The sequence below is a fragment of the Cariama cristata genome, unplaced genomic scaffold (assembly GCF_000690535.1).
Source record: "Cariama cristata isolate BGI_N322 unplaced genomic scaffold, ASM69053v1 scaffold4080, whole genome shotgun sequence".
Classification (NCBI taxonomy): domain Eukaryota; kingdom Metazoa; phylum Chordata; class Aves; order Cariamiformes; family Cariamidae; genus Cariama; species Cariama cristata.
The window spans coordinates 18552-39731 of NW_009593971.1; the positions used below are offsets into that span (position 1 = coordinate 18552).

At 36.1% G+C, this 21180-nt stretch overlaps 1 protein-coding gene across 2 annotated transcripts in view; it reads left to right on the forward strand.

Annotated features, from left to right (window-relative positions):
- Positions 1-21180, forward strand: part of LOC104158454 (kelch-like protein 13) — a 38363-nt gene that overhangs the window by 6198 nt on the left and 10985 nt on the right. For both annotated transcript variants that reach the window (XM_009696124.1, XM_009696117.1), the window contains exons 2-5: positions 9346-9487; positions 11466-11598; positions 11853-12049; positions 19426-20221. In XM_009696124.1, coding sequence (XP_009694426.1) covers positions 9346-9487; positions 11466-11598; positions 11853-12049; positions 19426-20221 — 1268 coding nt within the window. The remainder of the gene's footprint in view (positions 1-9345; positions 9488-11465; positions 11599-11852; positions 12050-19425; positions 20222-21180) is intronic.

Genomic DNA, 21180 nt, shown 5'->3' on the forward strand with positions numbered 1-21180 from the left:
GTAGGGGAAAAATATTCTACAATTTCAAGCAATTAATGCCCCCCTACATTCTCCCCAGGAGATTGTAATAAAGGAATGCTAAAACAACTGTGAGAAGTGACAAAGCAAGAGGAATAGTAGAGCAGAATTAGGCAGCAGAAAGAGCAGGGGTTAATTACCAAACCCTAATGTCAGAATCTTGTTTACTTTTTTGTTGGATTTTTAAACTACCAAAATTATTCTGTACAGTATATAGGAAAAGAAAAGCTAACATTCTGGAAAGGAGTTGTTCCTAAATCTGTTACAGAAATACAGTGGGATGTATATTCTATGACCAAATCTTGAATGTGCAGGTGCCACCTCAGACATAGACAATTTTTTTTTTGTCTCTAAGGAACCATTATACAAACTTAAGAATTTCTGTGTGTATGAAAACTAACTTTAAAGACACATCAGGTAGAACTGTAATCCACTGGTGCATGTGAAATGTTTTTCTTAAGTGCTTTGTAATGCACAGGAAGTATTAAGCTACCTGGCTAAAATTATGACTTGCCTTGAACACTTAAGACCAAATATAAAGAGCAGAGAATAGCATGTGCAATGTCAGTCCAGTCTAAACTGCAAAATCTGTGAGTGACTTGTATTTAACTTTTTGAATGTCAAGGAAATAAAGTAGTTCTACTTCTGTAGAAAGCTGCAAAGCATGTGTATTTGCTTTACTTTTGCTGTTTTTAATAGTAGGAATCAATAGACTAACACCAACTTTGGCAAAAAGTCATTAGAGAACCATTTCTAATTTAGCATCATTAAACAATCTGAGTCTGCAAATTTAAGCCACACATGGCTCAATGAATGTAAACCCTTTGTCAAATAGATAAATGTGGATGTGATACTAAGGCTCCCAGAGGGACTAAATAGTGTTAGGAACAAAAGCTTTATAGCAGTGACTGAGCCAAATATTGCTTTGTTTCTGTGGAAAACAAATTTGAATTAACCAGCAGGCTGTAATTGTGCTGCAAACAGCTTGAGACCTCTGATAGCTTAGTTGTTTAAGAAGGAGTTTTGAGGAGAATATTTTCTGTATGCGTGTCCTTGGGAAATCATACTGAAATGGTTCATGATGTTGCCTAGTCCTCTTTTGCTGGCTTTGTGGGACCTAATTTTGTGCTGGCTTTGGTCTTTCTTACTTACAGTGTGACCTTACTAGGAAGCGATACCGAAAGGTTCAAGTGATGTTGGGAATATCTTCGTTTTGTGTGTTGTCGTCCTTTGCACCCAGATCCATTGGCATTTGGAACAGTGATCACATCTTCAATAATCTGAGTGTTTCTAGTAGCCTTCATAATTTCTGTTGACATTGTGGGCTTGCGTGCTTGGGCAGAAACTTTTTGTCAAGATGGTGATTGTTTGTTGAAGTCCAAAGAGACTTGACCATATTAAAAAAAAAAGTTGAATGCTTGACATTATTGCACTAGTCTCCAAAACTTTGCTTCTAGAGTATCTTAAGTAGGTTACTTTGAGCCTGACTCTGGTTGAACAAGGTTCAGTGTCCCTGTTCTTCAGGTCAGTTTGTGTATGTTGGCCTTGCTACCTTTGCTTATTGTGCTTGCAAAGCTACTCAGGCTACCTTGCTTCTGTACTTAATTTCCCCTTTAGACCCTTTCTTAAGCTGGTCATTGCAATAAGCATCTCGTGCTCTGTGTCCGGACAGCAGTTAAAAGTTGGCTGGCTGCCTGCCTGCCTCTGCTTGTTGCCCATCAGCATGTGTCCAGAAATGATCTTTGTCCCTCTCTGCTGATTTTGGGGGTTTGGAAGGCCTATGTCCTCTTCTGCTGCTGCCCTTGGCCAGAGCCTTGTGAAAATAAAATGCCACTTCTCACTCGTTTGCTCTACTATATAGAACCTGGTTTTCTGTTCTCCTTTTACAGAACACCCTTAGTTTAGAGGAAAAGTGGAAAACGGGTATAGAAACATCTATTTGTTTTTTAATCTAAGAAACAGTAAGCCTTATTTTATGCCTTTCTTCTGGAGTGGAGATTTAGAACAGCTCGGTATCAACTTACTAAACAAATGTTTCAATGTTCTGCTGTTGCCGCTGTCCTTTTAATCTATAAACAAGGTAAGGTGTGAAAAGTGAGATATTCAAAAATAAGCATCAGAGCATTGCCCAAGGTGAGCAGTATCCTGCACTAGCTGCTCTAGCTACTTTTGAAAATTGCACCCGTAGTAGTTAAAATGTAGTGTTCATTCACTTGAGGTAAAGGTTTGCAAACTTCTGGTTGTGCTGGCACCTTTCCAGTGGACGCATTAAAATGGCATTTTTAAGAAATGCAGTAACTTGATAAATGCAAAGTGTTTTCAGTTTACATTATAAGCCTTTGGTTCATCTATTAAAAATACAGGCTTTAAACTGTTTGGAAAAAACACTGACACCTGAAGCTGATAGCATGGGACTAGTGATCATAATAAGAAAGGAAAAAAAGGTATGATTCCTACTCCTAATGCTTTGTGTGTTTCACAAAGGTGATACACATGAAGTGGTTTAGATCCTGCCTTCTAGTGCTGTTCTTGCATTCATCCTACTTTCAGACCTTTAGCAGCAGCCTGTGTCACTACCTGTATGCCCCCAAAGCGAGAACTGAAGTTTGCTGAACATATTGGTTGGCCTGTTAAGAGAGGCGTTAACTTGCTCTGGCAACCTATCGGAACAAAAATGACCTTTTGTCTTTGTTTTCTCTTCTAGCTGGAGTCATGTATATATTTTAAAATGTCACCTTGCATTTCGTTTCAAAACTTTTGCTGTATTTCTGTGATAGAAACCATTAACAAATTATAAAACTGGCTAGTTTTACTGGGTTACTGATACCACAAAGGAATTAAGTTAGAAACTCCTGTTAAAAAATAGTAATAAAAAGATGAGATCTTCCTTTAGGGGAGGACAAGCATAAAAGTAACTTCTTTGCCAGAATAAAGGATTTCCTGAAATTGTATGGGTAGAAGGTATGGAATGGAAGAAATGTGAAACACCATGATTGTGTAATTTGTTCATCTATGTTATGATAATGTTTTAATTTCTTATTAGAAGTATTGTGAGATTTTCTTTTATACAATGCTGCCATATCAGTTATGCTTATTGAGCTCCTAGGTGGCCATGTAATTTGTTGGGGAATTCCTAAATTCATTAGTCACGAAGCTGGAACATCTGTTCATAATGGGAAGACAGTAAGATAGTCAATACTTAAATTATTTTTTGGCAGACTAAGCATACTAAAATACTTTTTGGCACATTATTCATACAAAATAAAAAATTACTCTATATCTAATAGTAAATGGAAGTTTCATTGTGTTTTACTGGCTTTTTCATTAATAGGTTCATTAGCAAAATACATACATAGCTGCATGTATGGGATAGCCCTGTAATATACCAGATTTTTTTGATAGATCATAAAATAGTAAAGATTTGTCATGTAATAAGAATATTTTAATATGAAATTGAAATCTGGTTCGTTCTTTGCTGATAAATACCAGAGTGCTGGCACATGCCAGGAGTGATTGCTGAAGACGCCATTTAGCAATGACCAGAACACTTGCAGTCGTGGTTCACTGAACAGTAATTTGACAGAGAAAATAAGGTTATAATCCTTTCAAAACCAAGCTATTGAGATTCACCAAATTAAGAATTCACTGTCTGGCCAATATGGCTTTGGCAAGCTTTTACTGAGTTATGTAAAGACTGTGAGTTTTAAATAAATCAGAGAACATGCACTCGAAAATATCTGTAGGTGTAGGCTGATCTCCTTACTTTGCTTTCAAAGACTGTGCACTATGCTCTGACAAACAGATCAATGGTTTACTGATGTAAAGGAACAAATTCCCAATAATATTCATAGTTACCTTGTTGCTTTTGCATCCGAATGAGTTCAACTCCTTCTGAAGAAAACATCAGAGCAGAATATTGTTTTATTTCATTCCTGCCACTTGAACTCTATACAAAATGGCAACTCTGTAATTTGAATATTCTAGTTAAATGTTGAAACTTGTCATAGTTTCCACAGATCCCTGCTTATCATGGCTCACCTGGATGCCTCTGAATTGTTTTAACAGGTTAATATTTGCTAAATGCTTTAGAAAGCAATTTGCCTCTGTGAGTCACATAACTTCAGCCAGATAAAAAATATTTGTCAGTATTTGCTGGAAAGTTCCAGTACTTTAAACGTATTTTGAAGGAAGGTACAAATAGCAATTATGCTAGAGATATGGGCAGCTTTGTTGCTCAGCAAGCTTTCAGCTAAGGATTGAATGAGTAAGGTTCAGATTCTGGATCCAACTATAGGGTTTTGTACCCTGTCCTGGTCACAGGGTTAGTGGCTCTCCTGCTCAATACAGATTTCAGTTGCTCCTTTAAAGTCAGTTCACAGTTTCCATAACTTGTGGCAAGTAATGTATAGATACTGCATATAGAATTGAGAGCAGTAATGGACAGAAGTCTTCTAAATGCTTTGGTCAGTCCATGTGTTTTCAAATTGCTTATTTAGTATTCTCCTGGTATACGGAGCTGCTTAATATTTGTGGTAGTGTAGATACTTCTGCCCCTTCTCTGTGTGCGGGGGCTAGCAATTAAACCTAGAAACTCATTGAGACTCATTGAGATGGTTTCCAGTCTTTTTTTCATTATCAGAAATCAACTGTTCTTGTTACCCCACCATATTTTGTCCTGCATTGTGACAAGATTAGGGAATTATATACTTGATAATTTAAACACCACTGAACTTGTATCTTTCAAATCAATGGAACAATTCAGTAGTATTATTTAATATTTCAATTTGAACTCTATTTTCTTCACTATGGTGGTGCTTAGCTATGGTTTTCCTCTGCCTGCGCTATAGGGGAAAAAAAGAAAACACACAAAACACCCAAAACCTCAAAACAACCAAAACCCAAAAAGTCAGTATAGCTTCACATTAGCTTGGCAAGACTCTTGAGCTATTGTTGTATTTTTTTTTTCCATAGCTCAACATTTGGCTTATGGTCTTTTTTCTAGTTCTAAAGTAATTGCTAATTGCACAGATTGGCAAAGAGAGTATTCAGGTGCCTTTTAGTAGATGAACAAGATTAAAAATAATGTCTATAGAGAGAAAATAAATGAAAGCTAATCTAGTAGGCAATCATCTGCAGAAAGAAAACTTGCATCTTTTTTTAGTGGTAAAAAGCAAAGCTATCTTCCTTCAAAATTGACAGGAAGTTAGGAAATTAAGATATATAATTAATATCCATATAACGCACACTCCATATTTCATCGCTACAAAAATACCAGTTGGAAGTACTTGGAGGATTAACTTGGAGTAATGAGAAAAGCATATTTGGTTACACTAGCTAGAAAAAAACTATGCTGTACTTGAAAGAATCAGCTTAAGGTTAGAAAGAAAATTCTGACTGAGCTTATTCTGTGATAGCAACTAATTAACCTCTGGTGCCTTTCTCTGAACTGTGAGCCACTGCTTCCCAGAGGTTGCAGAAGGGGTCAGGCAGCTCCTCTGCCTTGCTATTGCAATATTAATATTCATTTCACATTAAACTCCAACATTCCCTTGTTCTTAACACTATTAATGTTCAACCTCCTCCAGACCAAGTGTATACATTGAAAGCAATGTTAATATCTACATTTAGAGCAGCTTGTTGTGAATTATCACTAGATGTTATTGTAGTTTTAGCTGTCTTCTGCAACTTTTTTTAACCCTTGTTAAAAATGCTCCTGCTGTGCTTCTTGTTTAATGATTTCTATTGATTAGAACAATAAAATTAATTAGAAAATGAATTAGCTTTCTTCTTTGGTAGTATGTTTAATTGTGATATACTGTACTTACAATAAAGTAAAGGAATCAATATGTTTACATTCATTATTATCTAATTAATTACAGTGCTTAGCAGACCTATGTTAATGAATGTAAATAATGGCTTTGGTAAGTGTCCAAACAAGACAGATGTACTTACTTTGTTTTTGGTGGGTATTTGGTCAGATATAAAGCATGTTATCCGTCTGTTCTGGGTATGAATGGCAGAGTTATTTCTGAATATTATCTTTACAGCCCCTCAAACAGAAGTTATATTCTGACTAGTTTAAAATCTATTTGCAGGATAGTTTTAAATGACTCTTGTTGTATATGATAACGGTGCTTGGGTTTTGCTGTTTCTTTGTGTGTTGGTATCACTGCAGTGCGTAAGAGCATTTTCACTTTGTCTTACAAAGACGGGTTTCTCTTGTTGCATGAAGATAAATGCTGAAACTGATACAAAGCCAGCGACAAACTCATAATTTCTGGTTGCTCTGGGAGTGCTCCTTCCCTCTCGGAATGTCACAAGGCTGGGAATCAGGGGATCGGCACGCTGTCGCCAGGTCTTATTGCTGACTTGCATTGTAACTTCTGCCAAAACCAGCTCCTGAATGTCACTTTTTGCATAACAGAGAGGGAGCTTGGCCTTCCGAAACTGTCAAGTTGTAGGTAAAAAAAGGTGCTGTATTTTAAACAAAAAACCAAAAAAAACCCCAAAAAAACAAAACACAATTTTGTTTGGTCATAGTTGTTTAGGTACAAAGCAAAAACCAGTATAGGAATAATACAATCTGCTTATCTTTGACTCCACCAGAATAAACTTATTTATATGTGACCAAGTTAATATTTGAGACAGAACTGTAACATTTATATTCTGGTAGACTTTTATAATGTGGAAGTTTGTAATTTTTAATGTCTAATTTGCATATGCAAGTTCCTGTATGTACATAAAACAAATGAAGAGAAATAGTGAAAATCTCTTCTGCAGAAGAGCATCAAGTGAACTGCTGAGCTTATATGTGTGATATAGGTATTGGACAACTGCCCATTATGCATTGAAAATCAAGTAGGAGAAGTAACTACTTATAGCCACACCTGGCATGTCGAATGCATAGTTTTAAGTATTGGAAGTATTTTGAAATATATTGTATCCTCTCTGATGGCTGTGCAGTTGTAATAAGGCATCTTGTGCTATAGAGAACCTCTTAGGACGAAGCTTGGGAAGTTGTATGTAATGTGGCCTGTTCAAAAAAAATGCTTCCATTATCACTGCCGTTCTTGGAATAAATGAACCATGGTCAAGGTCTTTGCCTTCGTTTGTAAAACTTATGGAGTATGCTGGCTGTCAGGAAATAATGTAGCATGGTGTTTGTGGCAAATTTGCTAAAAAACCTATTCCAAACAGCCAAGAAAGTTGGTTTACTTGTACATTTCTTTTCCTAATGATTTTAACTGATATGTACATCTTCTATTTTCTTCTGAGTTTAGGGAAAGTATTTTACAAGCCCCTTCATATAATGGCTATCTAATCTGACATTTCAGGAAGATGTTTCAAGAGCAGATAGTCAGATTCATGCTAGTTGAATTCGCGGTTCCTTCCCACCCACGCTTACAAGTCTCCCCACATTACTTTATATTTCTTCTTAGAAAGACATGTACAAATTTAGAGACTGGGTGTCCTTTGAAATTATGTTAGATTCTTTCCTTGATGAGATTGTATTAAAACTAAAACAAACAAACAAAACATACAAAAAAAACCCCAACCCCAAACCCAACCACCCTAGAACAAAGTGAACAAAAATATTTTGGGTCATGAGCTAGCAACTGCTTTGCTGCTGTTACATCGTTGTATACATTTGTTGGATGCCAAAGATAGTTTGGAGAGCACTTTTCTAAGGTACACCCTATAAAACTTTATTTAAATTACACTCTGGATTTGTTTTATAAAATAGAGATAATTTTGTTTCAAAAATTCTTGAGTGCTGTAGTATATCCACATTAACTTTTTCAGATATCTGAGTGTTAGGTTGCTACGTTAGAAGTCAAAGCTATTTAGATGTACCCTTGTTCCTACAATCTGTTGTTATGTCTGTGTACATAAAATCTCACTGTTTCAAACCCATGTACACTGAGTGCTGAATTTGTTTTGAATATGTTTTCATAGCTGACCTTATGTACTCATGGGTTTGAACAAGGCACGTCAGTGCTATCAGGGTAATGTGTGAGTTTCAGAAACTGCTCTACATAGTCCATGTACCCAAAGAAGGTGGGGATAAATGTTTGTTTTTAAAAAAGAAACAGAACTTTTTTGGGGGAAAAAAATTATGAAAATTTTTTTCATCCACAAATTCCAAATTTGTCCTTACATAAGGATTGCAGTTAAAATTGGGGAGGGGGGAAGGAATTTAAGCACGTTCTTGTCACTTCTTTAAAGTAATTTCTGAAACTAGCTTGGAGGGCCAATGTTTTAACCTGCACGTTTAAGATTTGGAAAACTTTTTGTATCTGAGATTTGCAGCAATTATGTCGAACTGCTATGAATCTTTTTTGAAACATGGAGTCATTATTAATAATGAAGTTGCCTTCATCTGAGGATTAACAGCTTATGTTTGCTAATTAATATTGTGTATATATGCATTATGCTGCTATGCATGCTAATAGGTAGTACATTAGATCACGGAAATTACAGGAACTAGTTATTGTTAATATTTCTGGATATGAAATTTATTTACATTTTGTAATAATTACAGCTTAGGGTAGTTAGAATCTCATATGCATATCTCTTTATGTAAACCTAATTTACATCTCAAGATTAAAATGGAAGGGTAATAATAGTGCAGTAATTCTTTAACGGTTCTAACTAAAATTAGCCTTTCCTATCTAGATTTGGATAGTAACTGCTTGGAATCAAAAACATAACTATTGACTTCACACTAATAAATTAAATTTATGAAGTGGTTGCCTGCAGTAGCAAAATACTGGATATCGTGTCCTAAAGGAGTTCTTTAGTTGTGTGTTTCTAAAGGTAGCTTAAAGTTACAGCTTGGAACTCCACTATATGTATTTTCTATCGTTATGTTCACACTTGAGCAAGATAATGCAAGCCATAAGACTGAAATTACTGAACTTTAATATTACACATAGAATTTCAATCTTTTAGCTTTCCTTGGCAAGCTGGTAAGATACTTAATTTTGAAAACTGGATGAAACCCCTGCAAGCAGCCTACAATACTGGAAGCACACACAGAAAGTAGAATACAAGTGTCTTAATCAGGGAGGTGAGAGTGGAAGGAAAAGCAAAAATTTATTAGCCAAAAATTAAGTTTTTGAAGCTACGCTGTTTTAGAGGCTGTTAATGCTTCGCTTTCATAGATTAGCTGAAGGGGACCACTAAGGAATGATTCTGTTGCCTGGTGATTCTTGACTTATAGCCTCTGCTGTTAGGTTTCATCCCAGAAGACAGTGGGTTTAATACACAAGAGCACTGAATGAAAATGAGCTTGGTTTTAAGGTTTCTTTGTTCTAATCTTCTTAGATCTCTGGTGGAAGAGGAGGATCCTCATATGAAAGTATCTCTTGGTAGCAGCGATATGGGCGTCTCTGCCCATCTACAGTCTTCTAAGACAGGGACCACAAGATTTTTCACCAGCAATACTCACAGTTCTGTGGTATTACAGGTAATTAAATATTCTGTGTCAGTATTGATCTGTACTGAGAATTTTGGCTGCTCTAAACAATGCTTCCACTCAACAGACTTTATCAGACTAGCAATTCTTAAAAAGTCACAAAAAAAAATACATGTTAGTGTGCTGTGCTGACAATGCCCACAAGCAAGCATGGCTTGTAACTTCTTTTCCTGTGAGTTAAGGGTTCGACTTTTAGCAACAGCTTGGAAAAAACCCTGGCCTTTTCTTTGCATTGTATCCCGGTCCACTCTCAATTTCTAAGAGGTAGTATCATTTAAACTGTGAGGTGAGAGCTGTATCAAAGAAGCTCACTTGAATATAATCATGTAACTGTGTTAAGCAAACATTTGGACCATCTCCTGTGTGAAAACTGCCTTAGGGATGTGATGAGGAGAGCTCCATGCTACTTCACATCCCTAAGGTGGCAGAGCCCTGTGCTGGGTCTGACTGTATGGCACTACTATATGGTAGAACATTCCTCTAACAGTTGAAAATTGTATCCTCTCTGAAGCTTTGAGAATTTAAAAGTAAAGTCATTTAGCTTCTTGTTTCTGTTGGAGTTTTTATATGCCATACAGAGTCAAGCTTACAGCTTGCATAGCTCTTGCTACTTTCCAATGCAGTCTTTCTCAGGAGTGCAGTTGAGTTCTGTATGATATGACTCCTTGGAGAACTGCTGCTTAGTTTTTTCAATTTGCTACCTAAATAGATTGCCTAAGTTTTGGGACAAAAATGTGACTTTTTTTTTCATTTTTAAATTCAGGGAAGCTAATGATTCTTTTGTTTTAGTTTATACGGCTTGGGCGTATGCAGACAGCTCTCCCTTGTTTGAACACTAGGCGAAGTGTTCAGAGCCTATTTCCTCCTCATTCAATTATTTTTCTTCAAACTTTGATCTAATGGAGAACTGGTAGTTGTAAAACCTTGTTTGTAGGAACTACAGGCAAGTCAGTTGAGTCATTGAAATACTTTAGTTTTATATGATCCTATGTTTGGCTTCTGATTTGTTGGAGCTAATACTAGTTTTTTCATTTGCAATCTGTTCTTTCCTGTGTGACAAATTTGAAAGTTCATTTCTACTTACCTTTGCAGTTTTAAAAATAAAGCCTTGCTTTAAGATATCTTAAATTTTAAACTATGCGGACTGATGCCGAGACTTCTTTTAAGTGTTAAATCTATGAAGACAATATTTACATTCTTGCTAGTACTAGAAAAACATCAGACATGCCCGGTTGAAGGAAATTGCTTTATATTTGAGCTGTTCTGTAGTGCATGGAAGTGGTGAGTATTCCATCCATCCTCCAATATCCTCAACTGGGCATGTCTTTAGAGGAAAATCTTACTCTAGGATGCTGTTGTAGATTACTTTTTTTAAATTATAGTTAACCATTATAAGTAATTCAGAAAAGATCAGATATATAACATGAGCTTATTTGGGGGTTTTTACCATGTAAACTTCAGTAATAAACTTGATAAAGCAGTCACCTAGTTCCATGATTCCTTTCAAGCCCCAGTATTTTGCAGCCTCTTAGGTTGCAAAGCACTGAAACTGGTGTGGAACAGAAATATATCTAGAATGCATATGTGTACGGAAAGGGTGAGCCCAAAAAAAGATATCAGTCCCTACCTGAAACAGTTGCTGGAGTGCAAGCTTACAAAACAAACTGCTTCCTGAAAATAACTTAATTAGTGGAATAAACCTACTTTCTAAGGCCCAGTGTTCTTTGCATTCTTCAGCCATTTCTGGAAAATAATAATTATTATTATTCTGCTTGTTTTCCAATGAATAATTATCATTGAATATATTAGAGGTAACCATTGTACGATGACAAGTTATTTGTTAGTGACTTTTTGGAACTACAGTACATATGTACATAAAAGTAAGTAAGTATTTATGTAAGGGAAATGAAAGAGATTCCTGTTGTCCTCCGAAATCAAATGGATGCTTCACATTATGCTCTTCTTGCAGGGTTTTGACCAGCTGCGAGTGGAAGGTTTGCTTTGTGATGTGACACTTGTTCCAGGAGATGGTGATGAAGTTTTTCCTGTTCACAGAGCAATGATGGCTTCTGCAAGTGATTACTTCAAGGCTATGTTCACAGGTGGTATTTTTGTTAAATTAATGCATACTGCTATCTCCAAATTGTCATCGTTTGGACACTCAGACACGTGTTCAGTGTTGTGTGTGAATCGGTCTAGGACTGCAAACAACTCTGTGTAGTTGTACTCTCCTTACTGTTGCATATGGGTTTTTTTAATGAAACTTAAAAACTATATTTTAATTTTGTATAAGCTTATGAAAATATTTCAACCCAATCAAAATGATCATTTAAACTTACCTACATGTCTTTTTCAGGAGGAATGAAGGAACAGGATTTAATGTGCATTAAGCTTCATGGTGTCAACAAAATAGGCCTAAAGAAGATCATTGATTTCATTTATACTGCAAAACTTTCCCTTAACATGGACAACCTTCAGGATACTCTGGAAGCTGCCAGTTTTTTGCAGATTTTACCTGTTTTGGACTTCTGTAAAGTGTTTCTTATCTCTGGGGTAAGCCTTACTACTTGTTTCACATTTAAAATGATTAAGGCCTTGGTATGTGGGTTTTTTTATAAGAACAATGACTATGTAATAGTCAAAGTTGAGTCTAAAACTTGCTGTTATTCATTATTTGGATTCCCAGGAAACAAGTTTGCTTTCTAGCTTTCTTTGAAAGTCTTTTTTCTTCAGAGTGTTACGTACAGTGTGAGTTTGATATAGATGTTGTACCACATTAGAATTCTTCTAATTCCTAAGCACATTGTAGTGATGATAGCAGCAATGATAATCATAGTTCGCAGATTCATTACTGGATTTCTTGGTTCATGCCATCACACTCTGTATGCTTCCATAAGAAAGCTACTTGGTGAGTTAAACTGGAAAAAAATAATAGAAGAGCGAGCTGCTGTTGCTGTCTGTTAATATACTTTCTTGAAAACTTTTTGTTTTGAGGATTGAAGCCCACAATTGTAGTGATCATCACAGAGGCCATTACATCTTTGTAAACCAGTGAACTTGGTCACAGTTCTTTACAATAACACATCCTCTAAAGGGATCACTAATAGGGATGTTACAGAAATGTTGACTGTATGAGAAAAGTAGCTACAAGGATTTTATGTTGATTGCGTATTTTGCTAGAACTAAAAATGGCTTTGCCTACTGGGAAGTATTTTTTCATAATCGCCAAAATAACTGCTTTTGTAAGCAGGGAGTAGCCCCCAAAGTAGCAACCCTCTCTCCTCTTCTACTAATAATGATTAGTTAAAAGAATAATACTTACGTAACACCGTTGCTTTTGTGCAATTGGAGCAAATAAAAAGTTGGTGCTGCAAAGCAGTATGCTGTATTTCTAATGCAATACAGTCTATTTATGGTTTAGAGTTGTCCTGCTGATTTTTATTTATTCTAGAAATTAAAATCTCAGATCCTGAACCTGCACTTGGGAGAGGCAGAACTTTGATAACAAACTTTTTTCCTCCTCCTTTCCTTCCTGTTTTCAGACTTAGTGTCCTGGTTTTTTTGAGCCTGTGCTTTGGAGAAGAATGCCATGCTCCCTTCAAGTTGAATGTCAAACAGTTTTGCAGTTTTCTCTGCATTAAAAACAAAATTCTGTTTTTTGCAAAAGCAAGAATGCTGTTAAGGAGTCAGCTTGTTAAGTGGTAACTGGCTTCTTGTGTAACCTTTTTCCTAGGTTCTCTCTTCATGGGTGGGAAAAGGCATGTAAGGAGAGAGATGTGACATGAAAACACTCCCTTTGTTTGTCAGGCTTCAACCTCTTGTTAAAAGCATTGGATTTATACTCCTCTGTTTTAATCTTCTTGTTTATTAAGCATAGCTCACATGCACATTTGATCAGCTTGGGTTGTTTTTCAGACATTTTGTTTTTCGAACATCCTTTACTACTTAAATCTCAGATAGGAGAGGTTTCAGGGTCTCACTGCATGACTGCACTCATTCTAGCATTACAGTCAACTTACTGCATACATTTTGTATGCTTCAGTTATGTTCACTTTATTTCTGTAGTTAAAACAGTGTAGTCTCAGAATATGGGTGCAGTTATCTGTTTTCTAACTGAAACACAGTATATAAGCAATGCCAGTATATGATGCTTCAATACCTTTGCTAGTTCTTGCCCTGCTATCTTATATTAATATAACTCTTTGCCCTGCCAACAATAAGGAGCATCTACTTTGTGGGGCTGCAGAATGAGAGAGGTGCAAGTGCTGTGCTGTAAAAGCAGTTCTGTCTAGAGAAACACTTTGGCATTATTTCTAATGTTTCCTGGAGGTTTTCTTGATGTTAATTGTTTATATACCTTACTGGAAATCTCACTTTATCTGTAACAGGGGAAACTGATGAGCTCAACATGAATTATAGTATTGTTTGGAATTCGACTTTCTGATAGTCTGTAATGAGAAATAAAGAAGCAGGTATTCCCATTGCTCCGCAGAGTACAGGCTCAGAAATGTCACCTCCCTAATGAAGACATGTACCAGGATTTATGCAAACAACAGGACTCCAAGCAGTTAATAACAGCAATCTGTTTCATAACGAAAGTGTTAGAGGCATTTCAGCTCTATAATGCTACTGTTTTGCTTTTAATTTTGGCATATTTTGTAATTGGCCAGTTCTCTGAGAATATTAGGATTAATGAAACATTATCGCAACACTCTTAAATCCTACACCGCTGATTTTTATGTTGCTCAGGATTTTTTACCTTCCAAAATGATGCAGTGTGCCTCTCCAGGGTTGATGTTGTTATAAATGCCAACTTGGAATAAGGTCTTGGTGTTCTTTTGAATCAGGGATTTGGAGCGACCTCCCTTTGATGGGAGGTGAGCCCCAGGGACACCGTAGGGGGTAGGGCAGCTACTTGTTTATTTTGCTTGCTTAAGGAAAGAGCTGCTTTCATCTTAAATCATGTTATTTGGAAGAATGTTTTTTCATTGTTTAAAATGCTTGTTTTCTTGAAGGTTCCTGCACTTACGATGTTGATTAAGTCACAGTTTTGGTTTGAGTAAGAAATGTCTTGTTTGATACTACATTTTGAAAGAATCAGGACAACTTTATTAATTCTCTTAGTTTTATTGATTCTCTGGATTTTATTTTCTGGAATGCTCTCATTTATATTGATATCTAAGGGGATATAATCTCATTCATTGTATAACTGTAGAACAAGTACAAAACTTAAGTTTGTGCTGTTAGTCTAGTTATGTTCTCAGCATCCTTGTGTAAAGAATTTTTGAACGAACTTACTTTTGAATTTGTTGGATCAGGAATAAGAGTTGGTGAGCAAATAGGTTAGATGTTTTTGTTTTTTAATTATATTTTAGATTTACAAAGTTTACTCCACAGTATACTAGTTTCACTCCATTTTTGAAGGAGCATTTCTGTAATTTAAATGAGTTTTCTGAGCAAGTCTTGAGCTTATTTCTACTGAAATTAGCTGAGTGAGAACAGCATCTGAGAGCTGATGTAACTGTTCCCAGACAAATACTTGATTGTCTTTCAGTTGTCTAGGGAGTCCATTATTAAAGAGATTATAGAAGTCAGTTTATGTAAAGCATAATGTAACTGTGTTACTTCATAAGAGGATATTGGAGATATTTGCAAAGAAGAACATAAGCTTAAGGTAACAGCTTAATTTGTGTAAAAAAAAAAAAAAGTGAGACCTTCAAAGAATGGTATATGTTGTAGCTGACTTGTAAGTGTTCTACTTTTACATGCCTTCTGTCAAGTAGCCCGTTGCTCTGATAATCTTTGCTCTGCATCTGAACAGACTCCCAGAGAAACACTGGGGTACTTCCTAAGATGTCTTCAATCTTACTTTTAGTATTGGTTTTAAATATTTATAGCTATGGGATAGACTAGGACTACTCCCAGGTTCACATGTAAATGAGCCATAATGTAATTAATAGAAATGCCATGGAAATGTTTTAGAGTAGTTCTCAGCTAGAGAACACACAATAATATTTTTGCAAAAGTAGCAGCAGTGTACAAAACGGAGAAAGATGAGAAATCTATCCAAGTAAATTACAGCACTCAAGTGAAAATCACAGGGTAATGGGGAAGGGGATGTTATGCTGTAATTAAAAGAAAACATTCCAAAACACTGAAAATTAATGTCTTGGCTGTACCTTTCATATAACTGCATAAGATGATTTTATTCCTTCTATAATTCTGTGCTTTACATTTTTGTAACAACTAGCAAATTGTCAGCTATTGAGGTCTCAATATTTGGAAATCTGTCTTGCCACAGGAAGCTGGTTAACTGAGGATGCAGCAAGGTGGTCTCAGTTTTGTGGGACCGTGGGATCTAATGCTGGGGCCAGCTCTGCCAGCCACCAGAAATTCACCTTTTCCAACATAGGAGTATGATTCTGTTTTCCGAGCTGGTCAAATTTTTGTGTTGTTATTTCTGGTATTCTGTATATGGGACCCCACAGAAATTGAGAATTTCGGAGGAATGTAAACTCTTTTAAACTTAGACCCTTTGTAACACCATGTTAAGTGCTTCGATGTCTTAACAGTCATTGAAACAAAAGAAAGTTAGATACCTAGATGTTTTGTGGTACTGGGCGTGAGAACTTGATTTTCTGTGCGTGTTATTTCTGCTGAGTTGTCCTCCAAGGTTCTCATGCTTGCAATCATTTTGCTCTGTCTCTGGTTTTGTGGTATTTTATAGTCAGTTAAGTGTTTGCCAGGGAAAAGTGATTGGGAAGTGATTGCTTCAAAATTTCAAAGAATTAAGTCAACTGCTTTCTCAAGAAAAGTACTTCGGCTTTTGTATTTGGTTTTTCAGGCTGTAATAATACTGTGCTGTGCTTGACCTTTCTTTTTGGAAAAGCTTTTTGGTATTTTCTGGAACTTTTACTTCTGCTTTGTAATGACCAATTACAGTGAGTAATGTGAATGAGCAACTTTGCTGAGTAGTCAAAGTCCAAGTAAAATAGGGTTTATTTGAATTTCTTGACTTCTTATGAAGTTGCTTAGCAGTTTGACCAGTTATGACTTTTAACTCTGTGTGAGTATCTTTACTAGTTACTGGATTACTTGTACAGCCAGTCTTATATTTTCATCTGATATTTCCATTCCTTCCATTCACTTCAGTGGGATTTCCAGAAGTAGCAGTTCCTTCTATTTGTTGATGACCTCCTGACTGACTTCCATAGAGAACCATTTCCAAGCCTCTTATAAGTACCATAGCATAAGTCAAACTGTTTTTTTGAAAATCAACATTTGAGTAACTTAAATACTTAAATGTTTAAATAGCATTATTCTATTTTAATGCTGTCCAATTTTGAATATTTAAGTAGAAGTAACTATTGCGTTTCATTCTATTGAAAGGTGGGGTTTTTTTTTTGCTCAGGACTTAAGGATCTCTAGAGTATATATTTTTAGGACTGTGAAAGCTTTGCAATATAATTTAGCCTGGTACATGGATTGTTATCTTAGAGCACAGTAAAACTGGTAATAATACTTTTGCCAAGGAAAGCAACCTTTAAGAAAATATTTAATGTGTTACCCTGATTTGAGGTGAGTGGTGGAATTTGTTAGTGAGCCAAACAAAGTCCACGATTTCATAAGCATAATGGGGAGTACTTGCAATCATGGTATTAAAAACCCCAGCCCTGAGTACAGTACAATTCTAGTGGATTAATTAAGGCAGTATAAGATAAATTTTCTGAGAATTAGGGGGTGACTGGAAACTACTGATGTCATGTTCATCAGTCATTAACAGCATGTAATGTGTCAATAAATTTCTCAAATGTAAGCATTCCAGGAATGTATTCAATTGCATATATTTATAGTGTAACATAATTATCATAATACATCAACTAGATGCATACTGTGTACTTGATAACTGACATATTCTGCAATAAGTCTAAATACTTCATAGCAACCTGAACATCATGTACCAATGGTACATAATTGATACCTTTTTTGCTTTGATCTTTTAACTTCAAGCATGCCTTTTCTGTATGCAATAATATCTTTCTGTCCGCTTACCTTGATGCGGAGAAAGTGCTTGCATCTCTCTAGTTTGCCAGTAAAATGTATTCCAAAGTAGTTTTAAAATACAGTAATTGTATAGCAAGAGTTAAGATTTGTGCAATACTGTAAGTCAACTGTTTGTCAAGGGGTGATTTTTCCATTGCTTTATTTTTATTATACAACTAGAAAGAAATTTTAGAAGTAAGAACGTCCTCTTTAATTTACTTAATTTAAGGTATGCTGTTACTTCCGTTATACAATTAATTTATGTAAATAAAAAAATCTATTGATATAAACAATGTGGTTTGTCTTATAATACAAAAATAATTTTCATGTATGTATTGCATGGGTATTTTTATGGTAGAACTCCTGATGGTCTACCACACATTCATCTTATAGACAGGACCTGATTACAGGATTAGTGTTCCTGGAGATGACGAATAAGATTTGGAACCTTTAACTATATGAAGGCGTTTCAGGATGTGTGAATGAGGACTTTAGATGTCTGCAGATGTTAATCTAGGGCAAGTTAGATCAGTTTCTAGTGAATTAAAAAAATCTTCTATTCCCATACTCATTAGACTTTTGAATTGTCTAGCATTAAAAGGCAATGATCAGATTGAGTTATACAGTATTAAAATCTTGTAATCTCTGTCATAACCAGAAGGTCATTTGAAGGTTTTTGAATTCCTAGGCTACAATCAGGTCATAGTCCTCAATCTTTATAATCTTTTGAAAAATAACCATGGGATTCGAAGCTTAAATTCTTTTGGCATTATGAATACAGTGACAATCCAAGTTGTGGAAATTGTCCACGTTGAGTAGGACTGACATGCACAGAGACTAGAAAGCATGTGTAAATGAAGCTTGGATTAGAATAAGGATTGAACGCAAAAAAGCTGCAATTCTCAGCAAGAAGCGTTTGAGAATTGACTTGCTTTGTATACGAACCATAGAGCTTGCTGAAATGAATTTGCCAGGTTCACTGGAGACCCACTTCAAGTTATGTCCCATCCCTGCCATCTCTGCCTTGGATCCCAAGTGACTTGAGAAATTTAGGAGCCAAAGATGTAAGAAGGGTAGATGCAGCAACAGTGTAGAAGAGATGGTTGCAAAGATATAGTCACTCAAGTATTGAATTAAATTAGAGTATGATCCATACTGCTAAAGCATTTCATGTGCTGGGTATTTCTAGGAGAAATCCTCTTAAGTTCATTATTTTTTTTAAAAAAAAATCATATATAATATGAAAAATAAAATCGCTACCTTTGTCGTATTTTTGACATGTATTTAATTTTGAACATATTCCGTAAGAGCACCACCTTTAGTAAATGAAGATCCATTTTTTGTTTGTTTCTAAGGAATGTATTCATGGGATTGAACACTGTAAATAAATTGTCTGACATATGTGGCATTGGAGAGGTAGACATGCCATTCTTTTTGGCTGCATTATGACAATACAATTTTAATAATGTTAAAAAATGTCTAATGGCAAGACCTACTTTTGCATTATTATCTGTAACCTTGGGCTGATCACCTCTCCCTTAACTATGTTTTCTACACGTCTTTCTTACAAAGATGTTTGCAGAGCTTTTCAAAGACGAAATGCTCTATAATTGCGATGTATCATCATTGTATAATGTATTTGACATAATATATGCCATCTGCTTGTTACTTGTCTCATTTCTTTCTTCAAAATGAGTACATTGGGTCTCCCCTTGCAGTCATGAATATATACATTGCATTGAATATTTATTTGCTCATGTGCAAATCACCTTGAGCATTGCAAAATGATGAAGTATTGCTGATTCTATAGTATTCATTAAATTCTACATTATCATTTAGACACCAAATTAAGAAAGTGTTTTGATTCCTCTCTGTTTACTTGATAGGTTTCATTGGAAAACTGTGTTGAGGTTGGGCGAATTGCCAACACATACAATCTCACAGAAGTGGATAAATATGTTAATAATTTCATCCTGAAGAACTTCCCTGCATTATTAAGTACTGGTGAATTTGTGAAACTCCCCTTTGAACGTCTTGCCTTTGTGCTTTCAAGTAATAGCCTTAAGCACTGCACTGAACTTGAACTCTTCAAGGCGGCTTGTCGCTGGCTACGGTATGAGGAGCCTCGGATGGAGTATGCTGCAAAGCTAATGAAGAACATTAGGTTTCCACTGATGACACCCCAGGATCTTATTAACTATGTTCAAACAGTGGACTTCATGAGAACTGACAATACCTGTGTAAACTTGCTTTTGGAAGCCAGCAATTACCAAATGATGCCATACATGCAACCGGTTATGCAGTCGGAGAGAACGGCCATTCGGTCGGACAGTACTCACTTGGTGACGTTGGGGGGAGTGCTGAGGCAGCAGCTGGTTGTCAGCAAGGAGTTACGGATGTATGATGAAAAGGCCCACGAATGGAAATCCTTAGCTCCCATGGATGCACCAAGGTACCAGCATGGCATCGCTGTAATCGGAAACTTTCTTTATGTAGTTGGGGGCCAGAGCAATTACGACACAAAAGGAAAGACGGCGGTTGACACAGTCTTTAGGTTTGATCCTCGCTACAACAAGTGGATGCAAGTTGCATCTTTAAATGAGAAGCGCACCTTCTTCCACCTAAGTGCCCTCAAAGGACATTTGTATGCAGTTGGTGGTCGAAATGCAGCGGGTGAGCTAGGTGAGTGCTCCTCCTGAAGCATGGCTTCTTACCTTGCTTTTTAGGCCTTGAAATACTGTGCTGCCCCGTGACTGAGTGGAGAGGAAACAAGTTGAAGTCGTTGGTGTGCAGCTTCTTTCTGGAAATACTGCAAAAGCATAGAGGTGTTTCTCTGGATACTGTTAGCAGTTAATTTTACGAGGGCTTCCACAAAAAAACTTCCGAATACATGTATCTTATGTATTGACGCATGATATCCAATGTCTTCATCTTTATCGTGAAACGTGAAGTAAGAGTGTGTCTGCCTGTTTAAGTGTGCGTGTGTGTGTATATATATATAAAAATGCAACTATATTTTAAAAAAAACCACATTACTTAAGAGGGATGCGTTTGATTTCTCAGCTTAAGGGATACATGACTTTCTAACTGAAACTCACTGTTGAATGAAGTTTGTGGTTTTTTTTTTAGTGGGCTAATGACTTGAGTGATTTTTTTTTCACTCGCAGATCAGTAAGAGTCAGATGTTGTGACATTCTAGACTTTTTAATTACTAAAAATGTTATATTTTGCCTGCGATCTTGTGACTATGTAGTGAACTTATTTATATGAATGACTCTGTCCTGCTGCCTCCTTTTTTCCCCCCTTGCAAATGATGATTCATTTTACTTGACCAAAAAAACCCCACCCACCTCCCCCCCCCAAAAACAAACCAAACAAACACACCCCCCCACTGCCCCAAAAAAAAAATTCAGGGAAATAAGGTGATTGGAAACAAAGAATAAATACATGGTAACTTCTAATTTAACAAAAGTCTGTAGAGGGTGACCTGCATTAATCCACTGCATTTTCTAAAGCCGTAGTGGTTAGCATTTGCAGTCAAGTCTGGGAGTGTACACTCAACTGTAAATTTGTCTGTGCTTTAAAATTGAAATGTTACAGTGATTATGCTTGGAATTTTAGCATAATATTATATCTAAACT